The sequence below is a fragment of the Pseudophryne corroboree genome, chromosome 4 (assembly GCF_028390025.1).
Source record: "Pseudophryne corroboree isolate aPseCor3 chromosome 4, aPseCor3.hap2, whole genome shotgun sequence".
Taxonomy (NCBI): Eukaryota; Metazoa; Chordata; class Amphibia; order Anura; family Myobatrachidae; genus Pseudophryne; species Pseudophryne corroboree.
The window spans coordinates 563,458,966-563,484,796 of record NC_086447.1 but is presented as its reverse complement, the minus strand read 5'-3'; the positions used below and the strand labels follow the sequence as shown (position 1 = coordinate 563,484,796).

Sequence of the window (25,831 nt, the reverse complement as noted above, 5' to 3'; positions counted from 1 at the left end):
AATAACATGCAGGAATGTAATATCAGCAGTAATTATTATTATCCTTTATTTATAAAGCACAGACATATTGCTGTATGCTTAGGCATAAGCCCGTGTTTTGGACGGGTTCAGTATGGTATGCCGGCGGTCGGGCTCCCGGCGACCAGCATACTGGCGCCGGGAGCCCGACCGCCGGCTTACCGACAGTGTGGCAAGCGCAAATTAGCCCCTTGCGGGCTCACTGCGCTCGCCACGCTGCGGGCACGGTGGTGCGCTACGCGCGCCACACTATTTTATTCTCCCTCCAGGGGGGTCGTGGACCCCCACGAGGGAGAATAAGTGTCGGTATGCCGGCTGTCGGGATTCCGGCGCCGGTATACTGAAGACCACCCGTTTTGGACAGTGGATTAACGGTGTATCGTTTTTCTAAGAATGAATATTGTCAAGTGCTCAGTAATTCTATAGAATGGTCACCAACTACAGTAGTTTGTGCCTACACCCAAAATGTAATAAGTGTTCTGCACAGTAGATTGTGGAGGACACTGTAATAAGAAGGTAAACAATATCCAAGAGAAGTAAAACTGTTATGCATTATGGAACTATGCAGTGTTAGATAATTCAATACATTTCCCTGCAGCTGTATTTTCATTGAAGGCAAGAAACTTTAGTTTATGGTTATGGTGGTGTTTGAAGTGTTTTTCCACTGGAAAACATAGATCAATGTACTGTAGTTTTTTATTATTATTATTATTATTATTATGATGTGGAGAATGGGGGTTCAAACTAGTATGTTACCTAGGGCCCCTTTGGGTCTTCATCAAACTTTGGTTGTATTAATTCGACTCTGGGTGAAAACCAATGTTCAGGCCCACCTGGGTGAAAACTAATGTTCAGGCCCACTCTACAGTAGATCAGGCCCCATGTTTGCAATTGAATATGTAAATCTCTGCAAAACAGCTGCATTGTTAATGTGATACTCCTTTTTTAGAAATGTTTTGTATGTGCTGTCTGAGAGTTGTGAAATAGTTTTACATAGAAAGAACTACACTAATTGCAATACAAAGGTAAATGTTCGTGCTGTAAGCATGGGCGAGGTCCATCCTGCTGTGTTCAGTTGAGTCATCCAGCTGAAATTAGAGGGAACGGATAGAATTAGCTTGAAAGTTGTACAATGGGGAATGAGTACAGTTCTTTTTACAGGGCCATTGGCTCAAGGTTGCAAACATAATTATATGGTGCTTTGTGGCTTGTACTATGCTTGGTGGACATATTTACACAGTTGCACATGTTCTGACCACACTTATATATAGAAAAACATATTATCCTTCTTAACACACACACACACACACACACACACACACACACACACACACACACACACACACACACACACATTATGTTATATGTCACGTTACCATAATACAGGACTTATAACTACTTATGGTGAGTAAGTTTGTTGCTCAGTTTTACCAGTCTTACATAAAGTGATTATGGCTCATTTACCATTAGAGTTTGTACCAGTGTTAAATTTGTCCACAAACATTTTGACTAAAAGTATTCGTCAACGACAGATTATTTGAAGACTAAAGTCAGGCCCGGCGATGGGGGGAGGTAGGGGGGGGGGAGGTCAAAGGGGACACCTGTACTGGGTCCCAAGGATCAGAGGGGCCCCAAGGATATGCCAATTAGTGCCCGGCAGGCGTGTGAGCCGTCTTGTCCAAATAGGGCAGACACTACTATTGGTAGTGTTGGTGCTGCCTCAGAATGACAGGAGCCTCTCACACACACTGACTGTGGAGCGCGAGTGTACGCCAATTCTTCCGGGTTCAGCTCTGTTACAGGCAGTTATGGGACATGGCAGCAGCTCCGCTGACCAGGATTCCCATGTCCTGCGCCTGTCTCTTCTTTGTGGGGTCTGTTGTGTGGTGTTTGGGTCTGGGTACTTGGTGAGGGGATACAGGGCTTTGGGATGGAGTGGGGGAGCTGGGAATGCAGCATGGAGTCATTGAGGAGAGACAGATTGTTGGGAGTGTGGGAGGAAGGAGAGCGGGAAACACAGACTTATATATCGCAGCAAATTTACCTGCACTTCATATAATGTGTGTGTGTGGGGGGGGGGGCAGAGATATCACTGTCCCGGACCCCAAGATTTATGTTGCCGGCCCTGACTAAAATTAGAGTAAAATAAAAACTGAGATCGACTGACTAAATCTTGACTAAAATAAAGAAAAAAAAAACCTAAAAAACTAAATTTAAAATGCTTGTCAAAATTTAGGGTTTTAAATTTTTAAAGAGCAATTACTGTATGTGTTCTATATATTTGCAAAAAATTAATATGACCTGCTGTGAAGGAAATAGGATTGTGTATTGCACTTATTTGTTCTAACAAACTTAAGTCATTAATTTGTATATGACATATGGGAGTACTACGGGAAGTCAGACTCAGTATGTAACACATTCTCAGCGTACTGAGCCTAGTTTACTAAACCCATAGTTAAAGGTACCGTATGCAAACTTCTCAAGGGAAATTTAGAGAAATGTTCTTCAGTAAAATCCATTGCAGCATGATTACACTGTAAAAGTTATAACTAAAACATAGACTAAAATGAAAACTGGAATCCACCAACTAAATTCTAAAACGAAGCAAAAAAAAAAAAAAAAAGACAACCAAAAACGAAAATGTGACTATAAACCAGCTACTATTTTTATCATCAATGATTTTTATTCAGATTTTTTTGTTATGCAAAACAGGGGTACAGAAAGAAGAAAAGGGGGAGGAGGGGAGGGGGGAGCAGTAAATACATAGGAGAGACAATTTGTGTACTTATACTTATACATACTTTTCAAAATTGATCAGACGTGTATCAGAAGGAGTACAGTGGACGTAATGCAATGGGGCATACAGAATGAAGGCAAAAAGGAAAAGAAACATTGGATCCACAATAATGCAAGTTGCAAACAAGAGCCTCGAGCAATCCCAGGCTCAGGGAGGGGGGGTGTCTCCATCTAGGGGAGGGGTGTGGAGGTGAGTGTCCGGGGAGGAGGATCGCCTTACCAGGTTGGCTCCCTCACCCTCCGTGGTAAAGAGCAGCCAAGGCTTCCAACGCACTAGAGGGGACTTGGCAGAAAGGGAGCAAGGCATATACTCAGTCTCCATCAAGGATTGCTTCTGGATTTTATGTACGACTTTCATTAAGGGGGGGGGTATAGATTGTTTCCAATTCTGAGCCAAGGCAGCACGGGCTGCAAGGCAAATGTGGCCTAAAACGTATTGTAAATTAACACCCACGGAGCGCGGGTAGACATTTAGCAAAGCGATAAGGGGGGTGGGGGATAGAGTGAGTCCAAGTACTTTGTTAATTAGCCCAAACACCTCGACCCAATACAACTTGATAGAGGGGCAGGTCCAAAAAATGTGAAAAAGATGGCCCACCTCACCGCAGAGACGCCAGCAAAACTTCGAGCATGTAGGCCAAATCGTGTGCAGCCTATCAGGTGTGAGGTATAACCTGTGCAATAACTTGACGTGCATCTCGGAATGATTTAAGCATTTGGACATATTAAAGGATGACATAAAAATGTGTTGCCATTGAGGTTCGGTAAGTGTACAGCCAATATCTACCTCCCACCTGATTTGGGCTCTAGTTTTGAGAACGGGAACTAATGCTAGTAGTGTCTTGTACCAAAAGGAGATCTCACCTGCCGAGGTGTCCCCAGAAAGACGACCCAGGGCCTGAGACATAGTTGGGTGCATTGGGGAATGGGTAAGGTGTAGACTATTCCACCAATGTTGTATTTGATAGAATCTGAGCCTCTCAGATTCAGGCAAAGCAAAGCGTTCTTGTATGGTGGAGAAGGAGCTGAGCACGGGCCCATTGAACAGGTCTCCCAGTAGGCCGATCCCCCTAGAACTCCAACCTGACAAATTAAGATTAGGAATTAGGGCGGTTACTGTGCGTAGGGAAATTCGTGGGACTGTATGGAGGGGAGATGATAAGCCGATGGTCAGTTTATCCCAGACCTGTAGGGTGGCTCGAGTTGAGGGGAGGAGGCGGAGGTCCGTGGGTCGCATGGATTTGGGTAGCCAAAAGAGGTCTCTCAAGGGGAACCTGGGGCAAGCCAGTCCCTCCAGACACGTCCACTCCGAATGTGTATCACTGGTAATTGCTTTAATCTGAGCCAAGAGGCAAGCTTCTTGGTATAGAGAAAGGTTAGGCATGTCGAGGCCACCAACTCTCCTAGGTAATGACATCCTGGCGCGGGACAATTTAGGCGGTCGCAAGGCCCAGACATACTTGGTGAGGATAGTGGTAGCCTTGTCTAGATATTTCTTGGGGAAGACAAAGGGAATTGTACGAAACAGAAACATTAGTTTGGGAAGCAACGACATTTTAAAGGCGGCCAGGCGGCCCAGCCATGATATCTCATAATTGAGCCACGACTTGGTGGACAGTTGTAGCGCAGTCAGTAAAGGGGGGAGATTAACGTCAAATACCGAAGAGGAGGATGGGGGGATGTGAATACCCAAATACTTTATCGAGGTTGTTTGCCAATTGTAAGGGTATTTGGTGCGCAAAGAGGCCATGGAGTGGGCGAGATTTATAGGTAGGGCGTCAGTTTTAGTTGTATTTAATTTATAGTAGGACGCTGCAGAGTATTTATCTAAAATATTATGTAAGTGCGGGAGTGAGGAGCAAGGGTCAGTTACAAATAAAAGGACATCATCTGCAAATAAACATAGTTTATGGGGGACTGTGCCGAGGTGGAGTCCTGGAAATTGTGGGTCTGCCCGAATCTTAGTGGCCAAAGGCTCAATCGCCAGGACAAAAATGAGAGGGGAGAGGGGGCATCCCTGACGCGTGCCATTGTAAATTGGGAAGGGGGAAGAGAGGAAACCATTACTAAAGACCCGGGCCGAGGGCGAGCTATACAGGGCTAGTATGGATGACAGGATACTGTCGCGGAAGCCAAATTTCAATAATACTTCCCGTATGTAGGTCCAGTTTATGCGGTCGAAAGCTTTCTCCGCATCTAAGGACAACAGGAGGAGGCCCTGTTCACGAGTTATGGAGTCTACGAGGTTGAATACTCTACGGGTATTATCAGACGCTTGTCGACCAGGGATAAATCCGACCTGGTCGGGGTGTATCAAGGAGGGTGTTCAGTCGGTAAGCTATTAATTTAGCATAGATTTTAATGTCTCCATTTAACAGCGCAATGGGGCGGTAGTTCTGACAAGAAGTCAAATCTTTACCTGGTTTAGGAATCGTGACAATGCGAGCCTCCAGCATCTCCGTTGGGAGCGTGCCCTGAGAAGTGATTTCATTATAAACTGTTACCAGGGATGGAGCCAGGAGGTCCTGGAGTGAAACATAAAAATCATTTAGAAAGCCATCAGGGCCCGGCGCTTTACCTTTTGGGAGGGATTTAATCGCCCTTAACGTGTCTGCTGTGGACCAGGGGGCATTCAGCACTTCTAATTGGTCGTCGGTAATGCAAGGGAGTTTCAAATCAGCGAGGAAGGTATTGATAGAGGGGAGAGTGGGCTGCGGGGTAGAAGGGTCAGACGCAAGGTTATAGAGTTGGGAATAGAAGTCAGCAAACTGATTGGATATCTCCAAAGGGTTAGATATTTTGGTGCCTGTTGGGGACATAATGAGCTTAATTCTATTCCTCGCTTGTTGCGCTCTAAGCTTACGAGCAAGCAGTTTTCCCGGTCTGTTCCCTGCCAGGTAAAATTTCTGCCGCATCCTGTTTAATGAGGCCTGGGTACGTACCATAAGCAATGTCTGAAGCTGGGACCTAATATCGGCTAACTCTTTCTGGAGAGATCTCGAAGGTCGAGCTTGGTTTTTCTCCTCCAGTTCCCTCAGTTTACGCTCCAAATCATTCACGCGTTGTTGATGTAGTTTCTTAATGTGGGCTCCTGCCTGTATCGCTGCGCCTCTAGCTACAGCCTTCAATGCGCACCAGAAATTGAGAGTGGACGTGTCCGAAGGGGGAATTAAATTCCAAGTAGGACATGATACTGTCTACTATAATTTTTTTAGATACGGGGTTGGTCAGTAAGTGAGGTGGAAGTCTCCAAGGTCGGGGCGGGGCATGCTGACTATTAAGATCCCATGTAAGAACCAGCGGGGCATGGTCTGACCAGGTTATTGGAAGGATATCAGCAGATTTGGTGAATTGGAGGGTCCATTTATCGGAGAGTAGGAAGTCAATGCGGGAATAGGAGTTGTGAACGGGAGAATAGTATGTGTACTCACGTCCCGTTGGGTTTTGCACTCGCCAAATATCGTAGAGGTCGAATTCAGCCATGAGATTACGGAAGGCTAAACATGGGGCGTTAGAGGAGGCTAATGGAGAAGGGGCAGGCCTGGGAGACCTGTCCAATCTAGGGTCAAGGACCAGGTTGAAGTCCCCCATGAGAAGGAACGAGCCTGTACGGTTCTTCTGGATAACCAAACATAGTTTACGTATAAAGGCCACTTGGTTTGAGTTAGGGGCATAAACTGAAACTAAGGTTACAGGTTTGTCATTTAAAAGGCCACTCAAGATGAGATAACGGCCATTTTTATCGGCCACTTGGGAGTGTAAAGTGAAGGAAACGGAGTTTTTAAACAATATAGCTACACCGTTCCTCTTAAAGGGGCCGTTTGCAAAATAACCAATAGGAAACCTGTGGTCTTTAAACGTAGGGGGCGCTAAGGACGAAAAGTGCGTCTCCTGCAGCGCAATAACATCTGTCTTGTGCCTAGCAAAATAGTCCAATGCTAACCTTCGCTTATTAGGGGAGTTTAACCCCTTAACGTTCATGGATAAAACCTGGATCATCAGGGCGATCTAAGGCACGCCATGGGTGGTGAGATATTTCGGTATACATATAAGAAATTATTTTGTCTCATACTATAGAGTGTCGTGAGAGGGGGGGGGGGGAGGGGGGGAGGGAGTAACAGGGGAAAAAAGGGTAAGAACAAACCAAAACGACCCAGTACATCGGGTCGGCGTAACTACTGCAAGGAAAGCAAAAAAATGCAGTAGTACATTAACGAGGGGGAACATGTGGCCTAGCGCCACCACCACCTATGAACCTAGATGAGGGAAAAAAAGAAAAAGAGACATGTACAGATACACATATGCCTACCAACCATGTAAAGACAACAGGGGACATATACGCATGCTCTAATGAACTAAACCATGGGTATGGAGCCGGGGCTCCCGTATTACAACTATTAACAGGGTGACTCACGTGTCCGCGTCTAGGCGAAAGGCTAAGCCCCATCTGTTTGGACAGAACAGCATAACGTCCACATTCAAAGTCCAAGTTTACAGTGACGACTTCAGGCGACGATCCACTCCGTTTGAAGGGTTGACTGTTTCTTGGATCCAGGCGGCTGCGTGACGGAAATATCCCACTCCGATAGCAGCTTAACTCCAGCTTCCAATGAGGTAACCGTGTAGGATTTATTGTCATAGAAGATGATGAGCTTCACCGGAAAACCCCATCTATAATTGATCTCTTGGTCACGGAGCGCCAGGGTAACAGGAAGAAACGAACGCCTTTTAGCCAAAGTCAAAGCCGAGAAATCCGGAAAGAGCTGTAATCCACCAAGTGCATCAGCATTCGAATCCCTTGCCGCCTTTAGGATGCGTTCTTTCGTCGTGAAGAAGTGCACTCTCATGAGCGTATCCCGCGGAAGCGAGGGGAGAACAGAGCGTGGTTTAGGTAGCCTGTGGACCCTGTCTATAAGCAGCTCCCTGGGGTCAGCCCTGGGTAAGAGCTTCCTAAATAACGCGGTGACATAATCTTCCAGCTCGGAGTTTTGCACGGAGTCAGGAATGCCTCGGATCTTGATGTTATTGCGCCGAGATCTGTCCTCGATATCCGCCATCTTGAGTTTGAATGCCTCCAGGTCATTCTGCTGTTGATCATGAGCCGCTATGAGGTCATTGTGGGACGAGACCAATTCTTCGACTTTCCGTTCCAGATGGTCTGTACGTTCCCCTATAGCATGCAGTTCTGTCTTGACTTCTCGGACTGCCGCTGTGAGATCTTGAGTCAGCTCTGTTTTAAACGCTGATAGAGCCTGATACAGAGTTTTGACCGTGAGCGGGGCCTCAGAGTCCGGGTCGAACCCTGGAACAGAAGCAGCTCTGCAGGGAGGGTCTGTCGCAGAGGTGGCTATTGGGGACTTACGTGCAGTAGAGGGGTCAGAGGCTGCTTTCTGGGACGGCAAGGATACTCTAGGAGGGAGTACCGCTTTAACCTTTTTCGGCGCCATTCTGAAGCGATGGATCCCGGAGACTATGTGGTGGAGGTTAGGTAAGCAGAGGGTTCAAAGGTGGTGGTGTTTAATCGTTCTGAACTACATCAGAAGAACGGCCTCAACGTAGGACTGGCAACCGGTCATATCCCTCCATATAACGTCGCAGGCTCTGAGATATCGAGGTGGGACCATTTAGTATCTTTTATATAAGGTGAGATAATTTCCTTTCCACCAGTAAATTACTTCAGGTTAACCACTGGGGGGAGCCCTTGGTATGGGTTTTGTTGTGGAGCCAGTGGTTTAATGGACCCTGGTGCCTGCAATGTGTCCAAGGGGAGTCCCTGGATTCTGGATGAGGGCTAGGCCGTAGCCTGTAGGAGGAAGGTAGGGATCTCTTCCAACTCTGGAGTCCGACCGCGGAGGCAGAGGAGTGGAGAAACCCCTTTAGCAGCTAGACGTGGGTGAGATGGCAAGGGGAGAGTGTGTTGAGACGTGTCCTGCGAGGCAGCGATCCCCAGTCAGGGCTGGTATCTGGGGTTGCAGCGGGACCCGGGGTCCGTGAGACGTGCGGCAGGTGAGGGTGACGTGTCTCCCCCTGAAGATGATCCGGCGGCCGGGCGGTCAGGGCGGGCAAGGTCTCCGCGTCTCGGAGCTGCGGGCGGGAAGCAGCGGCTCTGTGTGGGCAGCCGGTGTGACGATCGCGGGGCTGGCTCCGGTCATGGAGCTGACTCACCGCTGCTGGTAGGGTCCGTCACTGGGTCTTATGTACTGGTCCCGATGGATGCAGGAGGGGAGGAAGGCCCGGTCTCAGCGTGGTGCCTGTGTGCGCCGGGCGGGTTCCGCCGGCTTCCGTTTCACTCCAGGCCCCGGCTTCCGTTTAGGGAGGTAGGCCGCAGTCCGCAGGAGCGTTTAAAAGCGCTCCCCGACTCCGCGGGCTCCCCAGATGTCGGCAGCAGGGTCAGGAAAGCTTATGGGGTGGTCTGTAGCTTGATAGGGGTGTTGGAGTAGGGGGTAAAAAGGTTTTATACGTGCCGTTTAGGGAGAGCTGTGGAGATGCACTTCTGCTCAGGTTGCCAGCCAAGCCACGCCCCTCACCAGCTACTATTTTAAGTAAGCAACCAATACTAAAACTCAATTGAAAATCCTGGTCAAAAAGAACACTGGTTTGTACTTAATCAGTTACAGTATGTTGTAAACATAAATATTGTGTGACTGATTGCAGTGTTATACTATTTGGTACTTGTGAGGTCCTGTATCATTATACCTCCTTGTGACTTCATATGGTAGTTGGAAGTCCCACTTTTGCAGCTACCTTAATGCATTTTAATACCATTACCATCTCTATATTCGTACTGTCATTTGTTTTTACAGATTGTATTGTCAGGTACCTCTGGGAGCTTTAACCGGTGATCTTAGTTTCACATTTTTTTTCTTCAGTTAGTTTTTTTTTTTTTTATTATCTTTAGCATTTCCAGTTTTTAACTGGAGTGGTAACCTGAGTACCTCTGTTAATTAATCTAGCTTCTAGGCTTTTCTAGTCCCTTGTGCTTTGTTATATAGTGCCTGATTTCATGTCTGTAATACCGCTTTCAGACATGTGACCCGGGAATTTGCCATGCCAAGCAAGTCATCAAATTCTGAGGTCTCAGCTCTGTGACCCTGGTCTGGAGTAGGGTCATGATCCCTGGACTTAATCCTGGGTTGTTTGCATTCAAACATACAGAAATCCTGGATTGACGCAGGTTCACATGCAAAACCTGTGATTTTCCATGTATGTATGAAAGGGGTATAGGTGAGCCCTACTTATAGCCATTTGTTTTTTTTAACAAACTTTAATAGTAATTGTGACCTGGACATTTGTGCTAACTGCCTTTTCTCTAACGTCCTAAGTGGATGCTGGGGACTCCGTAAGGACCAAGGGGGATAGCGGCTCCGCAGGAGACTGGGCACATCTAAAGAAAGCTTTAGGACTATCTGGTGTGCACTGGCTCCTCCCCCTATGACCCTCCTCCAAGCCTCAGTTAGATCTTTGTGCCCGAACGAGAAGGGTGAACACTAGGGGCTCTCCTGAGCTTCTTAGTGAAAGTTTTAGTTTAGGTTTTTTATTTTCAGTGAGACCTGCTGGCAACAGGCTCACTGCATCGAGGGACTAAGGGGAGAAGAAGCGAACTCACCTGCGTGCAGAGTGGATTGGGCTTCTTAGGCTACTGGACATTAGCTCCAGAGGGACGATCACAGGCCCAGCCATGGATGGGTCCCAGAGCCGCGCCGCCGGCCCCCTTACAGAGCCAGAAGACAGAAGAGGTCCGGAAAATCGGCGGCAGAAGACATCCTGTCTTCACCAAGGTAGCGCACAGCACTGCAGCTGTGCGCCATTGCTCCTCAGCACACTTCACACTTCGGTCACTGAGGGTGCAGGGCGCTAGGGGGGGGCGCCCTGAGCAGCAATAAAAACACCTTGGCTGGCGAAAATACATCACATATAGCCCCCAGGGCTATATGGATGAATTTTAACCCCTGCCAGAATCCATAAAAAAGCAGGAGAAAAGTCCGCGAAAAAGGGGCGGAGCCTATCTCCTCAGCACACTGGCGCCATTTTCCCTCACAGCTCCGTTGGAGGGAAGCTCCCCTGATTCTCCCCTGCAGTCACTACACTACAGAAAGGGTTAAAAAAGAGAGGGGGGCACTAATTAGGCGCAGTATTAACAATACAGCAGCTATAAGGGGAAAAACACTTATATAAGGTTATCCCTGTATATATATAGCGCTTTGGTGTGTGCTGGCAAACTCTCCCTCTGTCTCCCCAAAGGGCTAGTGGGGTCCTGTCCTCTATCAGAGCATTCCCTGTGTGTGTGCTGTATGTCGGTACGTTTGTGTCGACATGTATGAGGAGAAAAATGATGTGGAGATGGAGCAGATTGCCTGTAATAGTGATGTCACCCCCTAGGGGGTCGACACCTGAGTGGATGAACTGTTGGAAGGAATTACGTGACAGTGTCAGCTCTGTATAAAAGACAGTGGTTGACATGAGACAGCCGGCTACTCAGCTTGTGCCTGTCCAGACGTCTCATAGGCCGTCAGGGGCTCTAAAGCGCCCGTTACCTCAGATGGCAGATATAGACGCCGACACGGATACTGACTCCAGTGTCGACGGTGAAGAGACAAATGTGACTTCCAGTAGGGCCACACGTTACATGATTGAGGCAATGAAAAATGTTTTACACATTTCTGATAATACGAGTACCACCAAAAAGGGGTATTATGTTCGGTGAGGAAAAACTGTTATTGGCATTATATCCTTTCCCGCCAGAGGTTAGGGTGCATTGGGAAACACCCCCTAGGGTGGATAAAGCGCTCACACGCTTGTAAGGGCTCTACCCTCTCCTGAGATGGCCGCCCTTAAGGATCCTGCTGATAGAAAGCAGGAGGGTATCCTAAAATGTATTTACACACATACTGGTGTTATACTGCGACCAGCAATCGCCTCAGCCTGGATGTGCAGTGCTGGGTTGGCGTGGTCGGATTCCCTGACTGAAAATATTGATACCCTAGATAGGGACAGTATATTTTTGCCTATAGAGCATTTAAAAGATGCATTTCTATATATGCGTGATGCACAGCGGAATATTTGCCGACTGGCATCAAGTCTAAGTGCGTTGTCCATTTCTACCAGTAGAGGGTTATGGACACGTCAGTGGTCAGGTGATGCGTATTCCAAACGGCATTTGGAAGTATTGCCTTAATAAGGGGAGGAGTTATTTGGGGTCGGTCTTTCAGACCTGGTGGCCACGGCAACAGCTGGGAAATCCACGTTTGTACGCCAGGTCGCCTCTCAACATGAGAAGACGCCGTATTATCAGGCGCAGTCTTTTCGTGGACAAGCGGGCAAAATGTTCCTCATTTCTGCCCCGTGACAGAGGGAGAGGAAAAAGGCTGCAGAAATCAGCCAGTTCCCAGGAACAGAAACCCTCTCCCGCCTCTGCCAAGCCCTCAGTATGACGCTGGGGCTTTACAAGCAGAATCAGGCACGGTGGGGGGCCCGTCTCAATGAATTTCAGCGCGCAGTGGGCTCACTCGCAAGTAGACCCCTGGATCCTTCAGGTGATATCTCAGGGGTACAAATTAGAATTCGAGACGTCTCCCCCTCGCCGTTTTCCTAAAGTCGGCTTTACCGATGTCTCCTTCTGACAGGGAGACAGTTTTGGAAGCCATTCACAAGCTGTATTCTCAGCAGGTGATAATCAAGGTACCCCTCCTGCAACAGGGAACGGGGTATTATTCCACACTGTTGTGGTACCGAAGCCGGACGGCTCGGTGAGACCGATTCTAAATCTAAAATCTTTGAACACTTACATACAGAGGTTCAAATTCAAGATTGAGTCACTCAGAGCAGTGATTGCGAACCTGGAAGAAGGGGACTACATGATGTCTCGGGACATCAAGGATGCTTACCTTCATGTCAAAATTTACCCTTCTCACCAAGGGTACCTCAGGTTTATGGTACAGAACTGTCACTATCAGTTCAGACGCTGCCGTATGGATGGTCCACGGCACCCCGGGTCTTTACCAAGGTAATGGCCGAAATGATGATATTCCTTCGAAGGAAGGGAATTTTAGTTATCCCTTACTTGGACGATTCCCTGATAAGGGTAAGATCCAGGGAACAGTTGGAGGTCGGTGTAGCACTATCTCAGGTAGTGTTGCGGCAGCACGATTGGATTCTCAATATTCCAAAATCGCAGCTGGTTCCGACGACTTGTCTTCTGTTCCTAGGGATGATCCTGGACACAGTCCAGAAAAAGGTGTTTCTCCCGGAGGGGAAAGCCAGGGAGTTATCCGAGCTAGTCAGGAACCTCCTAAAACCGAGCCAAGTCTCAGTGCATCAATGCACAAGGGTTCTGGGTAAAATGGTGGCTTCCTACGAAGCAATCCCATTCGGCAGATTCCACGCAAGAACTTTCCAGTGGGACCTGCTGGACAAATGGTCCGGGTCGCATCTTCAGATGCATCAGCGGATAACCCTGTCACCAAGGACAAGGGTGTCCCTCCTGTGGTGGTTGCAGAGTGCTCATCTTCTAGAGGGCCGCAGATTCGGCATTCAGGACTGGGTCCTGGTGACCACGGATGCCAGCCTGCGAGGCTGGGGAGCAGTCACACAGGGAAGGAATATCCAGGGCTTATGGTCAAGCCTGGAGACATCACTTCACATAAATATCCTGAAGCTAAGGGCCATTTACAATGCTCTAAGCTTAGCAAGACCTCTGCTTCAAGGTCAGCCGGTGTTGATCCAGTCGGACAACATCACGGCAGTCACCCACGTAAACAGACAGGGTGGCACAAGAAGCAGGAGGCCAATGGCAGAAGCTGCAAGGATTCTTCGCTGGGCGGAAAATCATGTGATAGCACTGTCAGCAGTATTCATTCCGGGAGTGGACAACTGGGAAGCAGACTTCCTCAGCACGACCTCCACCTGGGAGAGTGGGGACTTCACCCAGAAGTCTTCCACATGATTATAAACCGTTGGGAAAAACTCGACAGGTATTGCGCCAGGTCAAGGGACCCTCAGGCAATAGCTGTAGACGCTCTGGTAACACCGTGGGTGTACCAGTCAGTGTATGTGTTCCCTCCTCTGCCTCTCATACCCAAGGTACTGAGATTGATAAGATGGAGAGGAGTAAGCACTATATTCGTGGCTCCGGATTGGCCAAGAAGGACTTGGTAACCGGAACTTCAAGAGATGCTCACGGAGGATCCGTGGCCTCTACCTCTAAGAAGGGACCTGCTCCAACAAGGACCCTGTCTGTTCCAAGACTTACCGCGGCTGCGTTTGACGGCATGGCGGTTGAACGCCGGATCCTGAAGGAAAAAAGGCATTCCGGATGAAGTCATCCCTATCCTGATCAAAGCCAGGAAGGATGTAACCGCAAAACATTATCACCGCATTTGGCGAAAATATGTTGCGTGGTGCGAGGCCAGTAAGGCCCGACGGAGGAAATTCAACTGGGTCGATTCCTACATTTCCTGCAAACAGGAGTGTCTATGGGCCTGAAATTGGGGTCCATTAAGGTTCAAATTTCGGCCCTGTCAATTTTCTTCCAAAAAGAACTAGCTTCAGTCCCTGAAGTTCAGACGTTTGTAAAAGGGGTACTGCATATACAGCCTCCTTTTGTGCCTCCAGTGGCACTTTGGGATCTCATTGTAGTTTTTTGGGTTCCAAAAGTCACATTGGTTTGAACCACTTAAATCTGTGGACTTAAAATATCTCACATGGAAAGTGGTCATGCTGTTGGCCCTGGCCTGGGCCAGGCGCGTGTCAGAATTGGCGGCTTTATCCTGTAAAAGCCCTTATCTGATTTTCCATTCGGACAGGGCGGAATTGAGGACTCGTCCTCAGTTTCTCCCTAAGGTGGTTTCAGCGTTTCACCTGAACCAACCTATTGTGGTGCCTGCGGCTACTAGGGACTTGGAGGACTCCAAGTTGCTAGACGTTGTCAGGGCCCTGAAAATATATGTTTCCAGGATGGCTGGAGTCAGAAAATCTGACTCGCTGTTTATCCTGTATGCACCCAACAAGCTGGGTGCTCCTGCTTCTAAGCAGACTATTGCTCGTTGGATTTGTAGTACAATTCAGCTTGCACATTCTGTGGCAGGCCTGCCACAGCCAAAAATCTGTAAATGCCCACTCCACAAGGAAGGTGGGCTCATCTTGGGCGGCTGCCCGAGGGGTCTCGGCTTTACAACTTTGCCGAGCAGCTACTTGGTCAGGAGCAAATACGTTTGTAAAATTCTACAAAATTGATACCCTGGCTGAGGAGGACCTGGAGTTCTCTCAATTGGTGCTGCAGAGTCATCCGCACTCTCCCGCCCATTTGGGAGCTTTGGTATAATCCCCATGGTCCTTACGGAGTCCCCAGCATCCACTTAGGACGTTAGAGAAAATAAGAATTTACTTACCGATAATTCTATTTCTCGTAGTCCGTAGTGGATGCTGGGCGCCCATCCCAAGTGCGGATTGTCTGCAATACTGGTACATAGTTATTGTTACCAAAAAAATCGGGTTATTGCTGTAGTGAGCCATCTTTTCTAGAGGCTCCTCTGTTATCATGCTGTTAACTGGGTTCAGATCACAAGTTGTACGGTGTGATTGGTGTGGCTGGTATGAGTCTTACCCGGGATTCAAAATCCTTCCTTATTGTGTACGCTCGTCCGGGCACAGTATCCTAACTGAGGCTTGGAGGAGGGTCATAGGGGGAGGAGCCAGTGCACACCAGATAGTCCTAAAGCTTTCTTTAGATGTGCCCAGTCTCCTGCGGAGCCGCTATCCCCCTTGGTCCTTACGGAGTCCCCAGCATCCACTACGGACTACGAGAAATAGAATTATCGGTAAGTAAATTCTTATTTTTTATTGCTTTGGCCAACACAATTTAGCTCTTTTCTTTACAGCTTCTTTTCTTTACCTGCTTGCGCCAAGTTTTTCAGATCTGTCTGTCTACTACTTACATTGGTGTTGCAAATAAAGCCTGATGACATCTTAAGAGAGTAATTATAATGATAACAAGAAATCATACATCCAATGCATTTGCTATGATGGTATATAGACGTTAAGCTGTAAATGAGCTGGATGAAGAAGAAATGAGCTACTGTTTCCCTTACACTGAATACATACTCGTATAGACCGTTCTCCTATGATATGAGTGGCCTAGAGAAGATCATTTTGAAGTTATGTTTCCATTTTTATGAGATGACATCCTTTCTCTGCATTCTACATGAACAATATTCTACACATATAAATTATGCTTTGTGTAGAACTGCAGTGATGTTGCTCATTATAAGCATATTAGAAAAGTGGACATTACTGCCAAAATTCAGCATATAATAACATCATTATTTTTATTTTACATGCTAATAAGAAAACAGCACAGTTTTCTTGTTTAGAGACTCATCTATGCAAACATTGTTCTTCATTAATGATCCCTGCTGTGTTCACCCCTACTGTAAATGGACAATGGCCCTCATTCCGAGTTGTTCGCTCGCTAGCTGTTTTTAGCAGCTTTGCACACGCTAAGCCGCCGCCTACTGGGAGTGAATCTTCGCTTTGCAGAATTGCGAACGAAAGATTAGCAGAATTGCGAAAATAAATTTCTTTGCAGTTTCTGAGTAGCTCGGGACTTACTCTGGCACTGCGATCAGTTCAGTCAGTTTCGTTCCTGGTTTGACGTCACAAACACACCCAGCGTTCGCCCAGACACTCCCCCGTTTCTCCATCCATTCCCGTGTTTTTCCCAGAAACGGCAGCGTTTTTCCGCACACACCCATAAAACGGGCAGTTTCCGCCCAGAAACACCCACTTCCTGTCAATCACACTCCGATCACCAGAACGAAGAAATTTCTTTGTTAAGCCGTGAGTAAAATACCAAACTTTTTTGCAAATTTACTTGGCGCAGACGCACTGCGAACATTGCGCATGCGCAGTTTGCGACTAATCGCTCCGTTGCGAAAAACACTAACGAGCGAACAACTCGGAATGAGGGCCCATGATCAAAGCCATTTAATGCATTTTTTTTCATTTGGTAACCTGATTTTTTTAAATTCCTTTCCCCAATATTATTATAATAATCATTGTTATTATTATTAATAATAACCATTATTTATATAACGCATAACTATTACATGGCGCTTTATAGATAATAGTTAGTCATTCACCTCATCTCTGCCCCACCCCATTGCAGATTACAGTCTAAATTCTACTTCCAAATACATAGGGGTTTAATGTTCCGGATTAAAAGTAGAGTTTGAAGAGGGTCTTGTGTACATAAGCCTAAATATGTAATATAGACATGTTTCTGCTTTCGAGCTTGGGTGTACGCCATACAAATATCTAATCACCTTGTCTTCCTGAACACTGCACATTCATTGTTTACTTGTGGTGTTGGCTAAAGCCTCCATGCATTACCTCATACGGCGATTTCCTTTGCTATCCCAGTCTACTAAATGATTAACATAGGATGACAGTTGGTAGATTCATTGTACTATGTTTCTATGGGCCAAAGGTCATTACAGTATGTCTGACTGATTCGTGGGATGGGTAATCTAATGCAGGACTTAGTTCATTGCTTCCTTATGTATCCTTTAATCACCAATTGTAAATTTAGAGGAAATTAGGAAATTTGGTTTTTTTTTTATAGGATTTTGTGAAACACGTGATTACCTTTTACCCATTAGGCCAGTATAATGCCATACAGACCTGCATAGTTGCTCTGTTCTTTCCGGCTTTTTTGATGGGCACACTGCCAGACACTTTTTTTTAACACCATTTAGCTCACCCTGGGCTGGCCCGACTTACAGGAGAAGAGTTTGTAGGTGCCAACTAGCAGAAAGCATTGGGGCAGGGTAGACGTATGATACCTGCACATATCTTGCCAGTATCACTTTTTCTGCTTGGCCTCTTTACTTAGGCGAAGCGGGAAGCACTAGCTCCGAGATGTATTAACAGCTCGGCTGCCGGAGAGGGGGGAGTTAAAACTCTCCCCTCCGGCGACACCGGTCAGCGGCCACAGCGCATCAGCCTAGTGCTGATGCACTGTGTGGCTCCCCCCTCCCTCACTGGGCATGGGCGAGATCTCCCAAATCTCGCCAAATCTCACATGGAGCCCAGAGCTGGCACCCCTCTCAGCCAGGGACTGCGGTGTATGGGCATCGACACCTGCACCTGTCGAAATGGATAGCTGCCCCCGCATATCAGCATGCTATCTTTACTGGGCACACACAGCGGCTGTCATACATGGAGGAGAAGCGGTATAGTGCACATAGCGTACGCTGATACCGCTTCCACCCCATAACAACTTTGCCTACATTTACCCCAATGTGAGCAACAGAAATGCTGACGGTTCGGAGCCTCCCCTGCCAGTAGGAGGATCCTGGCCACCGCCTCCCTCCCGACTCCGGCCCACCCTGAACTAGAGGCTATCATTGCAGCCTCGCAGCCTCCCAATTTCCTACATGCCAAACAGTAAGTAATATGCCACTGGGGGTGGGGGCTGCGTGAGAATGGGCTGATGCTTACTTCCTGTAATAGGGTTTGGCTCACCCCCTTGCCTCTACCCCCCACCATTCTGTACCTCCCCAAACCCCCTCTAGACTACCTCATAATGTTTAATGTTGTCTGGATTTTTGAAAATTTGTGGGGAGAACGCTGAGTTATCCATTATCTTGATGCTATTTATTAATTTCTCTTACGTCCTAGAGGATGCTGGGGACTCCGTAAGGACCATGGGGTATAGACGGGCTCCGCAGGAGATAGGGCACCTAAAAAGAACTTTGACTATGGGTGTGCACTGGCTCCTCCCTCTATGCCCCGCCTCCAGACCTCAGTTAGATCTTGTGCCCAGAGGAGAATGGGTGCACTGCAGAGAGCTCTCCAGAGTTTTCTGTGGAAAAAGAATTTTGTTAGGTTTTTTATTTTCAGGGAGTCCTGTTGGCAACAGGCTCCCTGCATCGTGGGACCGAGGAGAGAGAAGCAGAGCTGGCTTGTCAAGTTGGGCACTGCTTCTAAGGCTACTGGACACCATTAGCTCCAGAGGGAGTCGGAACACAGGTCTCACCTGGGGTTCGTCCCGGAGCCGCGCCGCCGTCCTCCTCACAGATGCCGAAGATAGAAGCCGGATAGAGAATGCAGAAGACATCTTAGGCTGCAGAAGACATCAGATCTTCATGGAGGTAAGGCACGCAGTGGTAAGCTGCGCGCCATTGCTCCCAGTCACACACACACAGAGTAGCACTGAAGGGTGCAGGGCGCAGGGGGGGGGGGCGCCCTGGGCAGCAATAAACCTCACATTTTGGCACAAATACAGTTGGATTAGACTGCGGAGGCAGTAAATCTATGATCCCCCGCCATTTTATTGAAAAATCACTGGGACCGAAGCCCGCCGTCGGGTGGGCGGGGCTTGATCCTCAGCACTAACCAGCGCCATTTTCTCCACAGAAGCTGCATGAGGAAAACGCTGGCTCCCTGGTCTCTCCCCTGCTGAACTCATAGGCTGGAAAAAAGAGGAGCGGGGCACATTAGCGACGCAGTGAGTGGGAATTGGCATATTATATATAAAAAAGCGCTATCTGGACATATTTTTTCCAGTGTTTTTAAGCGCTGGTGTGTGCTAGCATACTCTTTCTCCGTCTCTCCTTAGGACCTGGTTGGGTTTTTGTCCCCTTATAGGTTAATCCCTGTGTGTGTGGGGTGTCGGTACGTGTGTGTCGACATGTCTGAGGCGGAAGGCTTCTCCAAGGAGGAGGTGGAGCAAATGAGTGGTGTGTCCCCGTCGGTTGTGCCGACTCCAGATTGGATGGACATGTGGCATATGTTGAATGCAAGTGTGGCATATTTACATAAAAGGCTTGATAAGGCTGATTTAGGGGGGACATCAGGGGGTCAATCCTCAGATTGGACCGACTCACAGGGCCCGTCGGGGTCTCAAAAGCGTCCCTTAACACAAGACACTACTACCGACATGGATTCTGATTCCAGTGTCGACTATGACGAAGTAAAATTGCACCCTAGGGTGACTAAAACCATTCAGTGTATGATTGTGGCAATAAGGGATGTGTTGCATATTGTGGATGAACCCTCGGTCCCCGACACAAGGGTACACATGTTTAAGGAAAAGAAACAGATTATTAACTTTCCCACATCTCATGAATTAAATGAATTCTTTGGAAAAGCTTGGGAGACTCCGGATAAGAGACCGCAGATCCCCAAAAGAATTTATATGGCATACCCTTTCCCTAAGCAGGACAGGGAGATTTGGGAATCACCCCCCACTGTGGACCAGGCCCTGACGCGCTTGTCCAAGAAGGTGGCGCTACCATCTCCTGACACAGCAGCCCTTAAGGACCCTGCAGATCGCAGGCAAGAAACTACCTTAATGTGTATTTATTCTCATACGGGTGCTGTGCTAAGACCGACAATTGCGTCGGCATGGGTGTGTAGTGCAATTGCAGCTTGGACAGATGAGCTGACAGATCAATTTGATAATATGGATAAGGATACTATATTCCTAACTCTAGCCCATATTAAAGACGCAGTCTTATTTATGAGGGATGCTCAAAGGGACATTGGATTGCTAGCTTCTAGGGCCAATGCCATGTCTGTCTCAGCGAGAAGATCCTTATGGACTTGCCAATGGACGGGTGATGCGGATTCCAAGAAACATATGGAAGTACTACCCTATAAGGGTGATGTATTGTTTGGGGATGGGCTGACGGACCTGGTTTCCACAGCTACAGCAGGTAAATCAAATTTTTTACCATATATTCCCCAACAGCAAAAGAAAGTAACACCCTATCAGATGCAGTCCTTTCGGTCGCACAAGTCCAAAAGAGGTCGGGATCCTCTTTCCTCGCCAGAGGTAAGGGCAGAGGCAAGAGAGCACCTGCTTCGGCAGGTGCCCAGGAACAAAAGTCCTCCCCGGCTGCTCCAAAACCCACAGCATGACGCTGGGGCTCCCCTGAGGGAGTCCGCATCGGTGGGGGCACGTCTTCGACTTTTCAGTCAGGCCTGGGTCAGTTCGGACTTGAATCCCTGGGTGTTGGAAATAGTTTCCCAGGGTTACAAATTGGAATTCGAGGATGTGCCCCCGCGCCGATTTTTCAAATCGGCCCTACCAGCTTCCACATTGGAAAGGGATGTAGTGTTAGCTGCAATTCAAACGCTGTGTATGCAGCAAGTGATAATCAAGGTTCCCCTGCACCAGCAGGGAAGAGGTTACTACTCAACCCTATTTGTGTTCCCGAAACCGGACGGTTCGGTCAGACCTATTTTGAATCTGAAATCCCTAAACCTGTACATAAGAAGATTCAAATCCAAAATGGAATCTCTCAGAGCGATAATAGCCAACATGGAGGAGGGAGTCCCCATATATGCCCCCCATCAGGAATACCCGAGATTCACTGTACAGGATTGTCATTACCAATTTCAGACGTTGCCGTTTGGACTCTCCACGGCCCCGAGGATTTTCACCAAGATAATGGCGGAAATGATGGTGGTCCTGCGCAAGCATGGAGTCACAAATATCCCATACTTGGACGATCTCCTGATAAGAGCGGGAGAAATTGCTGAACAGTGTGGCGCTCTCGTTGAGAGTGCTCCAGCAACACGGTTGGATTCTAAATCTACCGAAGTCACAGTTGATTCCGACAACTCGACTACCGTTCCTAGGTATGATACACGGATACGGAACAAATGAAGGTCTTCCTCCCAATAGAGAAAGCCCAAGACATACAGAACATGGTCAGAGACCTGCTAAAACCGAAAAGGGTGTCAGTTCACCAATGCACTCGAGTTCTGGGGAAAATGGTGGCGGCCTACGAGGCCATTCCCTTCGGAAGGTTTCATGCAAAGACTTTTCAATGGGACCTTCTGGACAAGTGGTCCGGGTCCCATCTGCACTTACATCGGAAAATAACTCTGTCCCCAGGGACCAGAGTGTCCCTCCTGTGGTGGTTGCAAAGTGCTCACCTCCTGGAGGGTCGCTGGTTCGGAATTCAGGATTGGATCCTGGTTACCACGGACGCGAGCCTCCGAGGATGGGGAGCGGTCACACAGGGAAAAAATTTTCAGGGTCTTTGGTCAGACCAGGAGTCCTGTCTACACATCAATGTGTTGGAACTCAGGGCCATTTACAACGGCCTTCGACAAGCGGAGAGCTTTCTTCGAAACCTACCGGTTCTGATTCAATCAGGCAATGTCACAGCAGTGGCTCATGTGAACCGCCAAGGCGGGACAAAAAGCAGAGTCGCGATAGCGGAAGCCACAAGGATCCTTCGCTGGGCGGAAAATCATGTAAGTGCTCTGTCAGCTGTCTTCATTCTGGGAGTGGACAACTGGGAAGCAGACTTCCTCAGCAGACACGATCTCCATCCAGGAGAGTGGGGACTTCATCAAGAAGTCTTTGCAGACGTAACACGTCTTTGGGGAACTCCTCAAATAGACATGATGGTGTCACGCCTCAACAAAAAACTTCAGAGGTACTGCGCCAGGTCTCGGGACCCTCAGGCAATAGCAGTGGACGCTCTGGTAACACCGTGGGTGTTCAAATCGGTCTACGTGTTTCCTCCTCTTCCTCTCATCACAAAAGTGTTGAGGATCATAAGACGAAGAAGAGTACGAACGATACTCGTTGTCCCAGACTGGCCTCGAAGGGCCTGGTACTCGGATCTACAAGAGATGCTCACAGGAGATCCCTGTCCTCTTCCTCTGAGGGAAGACCTGTTGCAGCAGGGGCCCTGTGTATTTCAAGACTTACCGCGGTTACGTTTGACGGCATAGCGGTTGAACGCCGAATCCTAGCGAAAATGGGGATTCCGGAAGAGGTCATCCCTACTTTAATAAAGGCTAGAAAGGAGGTGACGATAAAACATTATCACCGTATCTGGCGAAAGTATGTGTCACGGTGTGAGACCAAGAATGCACCTACAGAAGATTTTCATCTGGGTCGTCTTCTTCACTTCCTACAGACAGGAGTGGATATGGGCCTGAAATTAGGCTCTGTTAAAGTACAGATTTCGGCCCTTTCGATTTTCTTTCAGAAGGAATTGGCTTCTCTTCCAGAAGTCCAGACGTTTGTAAAGGGAGTGCTGCACATCCAGCCCCCTTTTGTGCCTCCAGTGGCACCATGGGACCTGAACGTGGTGTTGCAGTTCCTAAAATCACACTGGTTTGAACCGCTTAACAAGGTTGAGTTGAAATTTCTTACCTGGAAGGTGGTCATGTTGTTGGCCTTAGCATCAGCAAGGCGAGTGTCAGAATTGGCGGCTTTGTCACACAAGAGCCCCTACTTGATTTTTCATGTGGATCGAGCTGAATTGAGGACACGTCCACAATTTTTGCCTAAAGTGGTTTCTTCGTTCCATATGAATCAACCTATTGTGGTGCCTGTGGCTACAAGTGACCTGGAGGATTCCAGATCCCTGGACGTAGTCAGGGCCTTAAAGATTTATGTAGGCAGGACGGCTAGAATTAGGAAAACAGAGGCTCTGTTTGTCCTGTATGCGGCCAATAAGATTGGCGCTCCTGCTTTGAAGCAGACTATTGCTCGCTGGATCTGTAATACGGTTCAGCAGGCTCACTCTACGGCTGGATTGCCGGTACCCAATTCGGTTAAGGCCCATTCCACTAGGAAGGTGGGCTCTTCTTGGGCGGCTGCCCGAGGCGTCTTGGCATTACAACTTTGCTGAGCGGCGACTTGGTCGGGGTCAAACACTTTTGCTAAATTCTACAAGTTTGATACCCTGGCTGATGAGGACCTAGCGTTTGGTCAGTCGGTGCTGCAGAGTCATACGCACTCTCCCGCCCAATTGGATGCTTTGGTATAAACCCCATGGTCCTTACGGAGTCCCCAGCATCCTCTAGGACGTAAGAGAAAATAAGATTTTAAACCTACCGGGTTATCTATTTCTCCTAGTCCGTAGAGGAAGCTGGGCGCCCGTCCCAGTGCGGAAACTCTGCAAGACTTGTATATAGTTGTTGCTTACATAAGGGTTATGTTACAGTTGACATCGGTCTTGGACCGTTACTGTCGGTTGTTCATACTGTTAACTGGTTATGTATGTTCCAGGTTACATGGTATGATTGGTGTGGGCTGGTATGAATCTTGCCCTTGGATTGCTAAATCCTTCCTTGTATTGTCCATCTCCTCTGGGCACAGTTCTCTAACTGAGGTCTGGAGGAGGGGCATAGAGGGAGGAGCCAGTGCACACCCATAGTCAAAGTTCTTTTTAGGTGCCCTATCTCCTGCGGAGCCCGTCTATACCCCATGGTCCTTACGGAGTCCCCAGCATCCTCTACGGACTAGGAGAAATAGATTTACCGGTAGGTTTAAAATCTTATTTTTTCACGTATTGTCAGGTATTATCTGCCGGTATTTGTGCCAACCTGTGGCGGCTGCTGGGGGTCCGTTCTGCAGGTGAGAGATATCGCTATGGTTCGGAGATCTAGTGCATGGCCAGTGGAGCCGGCCTGGAGTGATGCGCTGTGTTTCTGGCAGGGATTGACGGAGGAGGGAGATTTTACTCCACCACTCTGGCAGGCGAGATGTTAGCATATCTCGTCAGTATTGCTTACTGCTTCGCATCAGTAAAGAGGAGAAGCAGGAAGACCTATAGCGGCATGATAAGTGCCACTATAATACATTAACTCTCCATTGACCACTCTGCACTCGCTTTCAGCCACTGTAAGGAAATAGGTCAACAAGGGTCCAAAAGACAATGCTGCTTCTCTTGTCATTAACATAGAAAAACACTAGTCAAAGCATGTTTTTTTAATACCAATATGTAAGGAGTCTGAAGAGATTGAACTTTTAACAGTTTGCTACCCCATGTGAATGTCAATGTTTGCAAATATATGTTGTACATTGTGCTTTAGTAAGCACCTAGACACAGAATTGGCTTCCTGAGACTGGTGCTATAAAAGTGGTGATTACAGTTTGCATTACACATAAGCTATAAAGTGACAGAGCAGTGAATGCATTTAAAAAAAAAAAATCTGTCTTGTGCCACTGTTGTACTGTAACTACTGAGGGAGTGGTCTGTTCCATGTGTCATCTATCCCTGTGGGGAGTTCCCTGAGCTCTCTTCACACTACAGAGCAAGCACTCGGGTATCGGCTCCAGCAGCTCTGACTGGCTTTAGAGCTTGGATACCTGCCTGAAGTTTAGATTGGGAGCCGGATCAGCCAAATCACAGTGTTTATCTTTTCTGCTTTCTGTGGATCACAAATATTCATTGACGTGCGCATTGAGATTCCTTGGGAAATCCTTATCTTTATATGATGGACTACTATGAGTTTTGCTTCTTGGAAAGCAGGTGTGAATACTGGTGATAAAACAACGTTTTTGCTGATGTGGAAAGTGCTCGATTGCATCGTGTGGCGGAGAAGGTTCTACTCCACAATGCTATAAGGTGCTTGGATCAGACCAATTCTTACTTTAAAGGATGGAAGGGGGCTCAGTAAAGAGTTGATGTTGTAGTCTGTATAAGTAATATGTGTCCAGGTTGTTTTCCCTTATTCCATTCCAAAATTATGCTGGGGAGATCCATTCCAAGATGACTTCTTATGTCACCATCATGTACCACAGCCATTAGACAGGTGAATCAGATTCCTGTGCAAAGGAAACATGAAGAAAGAGGCAAGGTCTTTCAGCTTTAGGTCCAAGAAAAGCCCTCAGCGTTCCTTCTCTCGTCCTGTGAGCTGGATACATTTCTCCTCCTTGTCTCAGAGAACTAAGAAGTTATTTCGTAGTGATGGAGAACTTTCTACAAGCAGACAGAAGGCTGACAATGAGCCTGATACTCGGGGGTGTCGAAGACACACTGCTAAAGGTATTGTTAAAGAAGAATTACTAATGATGCTAAATAGCATGCATTGCTGTTCTAGTCCTCTATGTAGCACACCTCAGTGGCAAATACAGCATACCTGTGTCATCTCATCACAATAATCCCAATATTGATCTATGGGAATCATGGGACATTCGTTTAGGATATTAGTGGGCGATGCAATCAATTTGCCAGCTGTCGGGATCCCGGCGGTCAGGATA

The 25,831-nt window shown here is 47.7% G+C and overlaps 1 protein-coding gene across 4 annotated transcripts in view; it reads left to right on the top strand.

Moving 5' to 3' along the window:
- The window catches only part of NHSL1 (NHS like 1), a 349,242-nt gene that overhangs the window by 167,722 nt on the left and 155,689 nt on the right, over positions 1–25,831 (top strand). Inside the window, exon 1 of one of the 4 annotated variants that reach the window (XM_063917430.1) lies at positions 24,897–25,616. The exons of the other annotated variants lie outside the window; for them this stretch is intronic. Coding sequence (XP_063773500.1) covers positions 25,412–25,616 — 205 coding nt within the window. The 5' untranslated portion in view covers positions 24,897–25,411. Of the gene's footprint in view, positions 1–24,896; positions 25,617–25,831 lie in introns of those variants that run through there. 4 annotated transcript variants of the gene reach the window in all.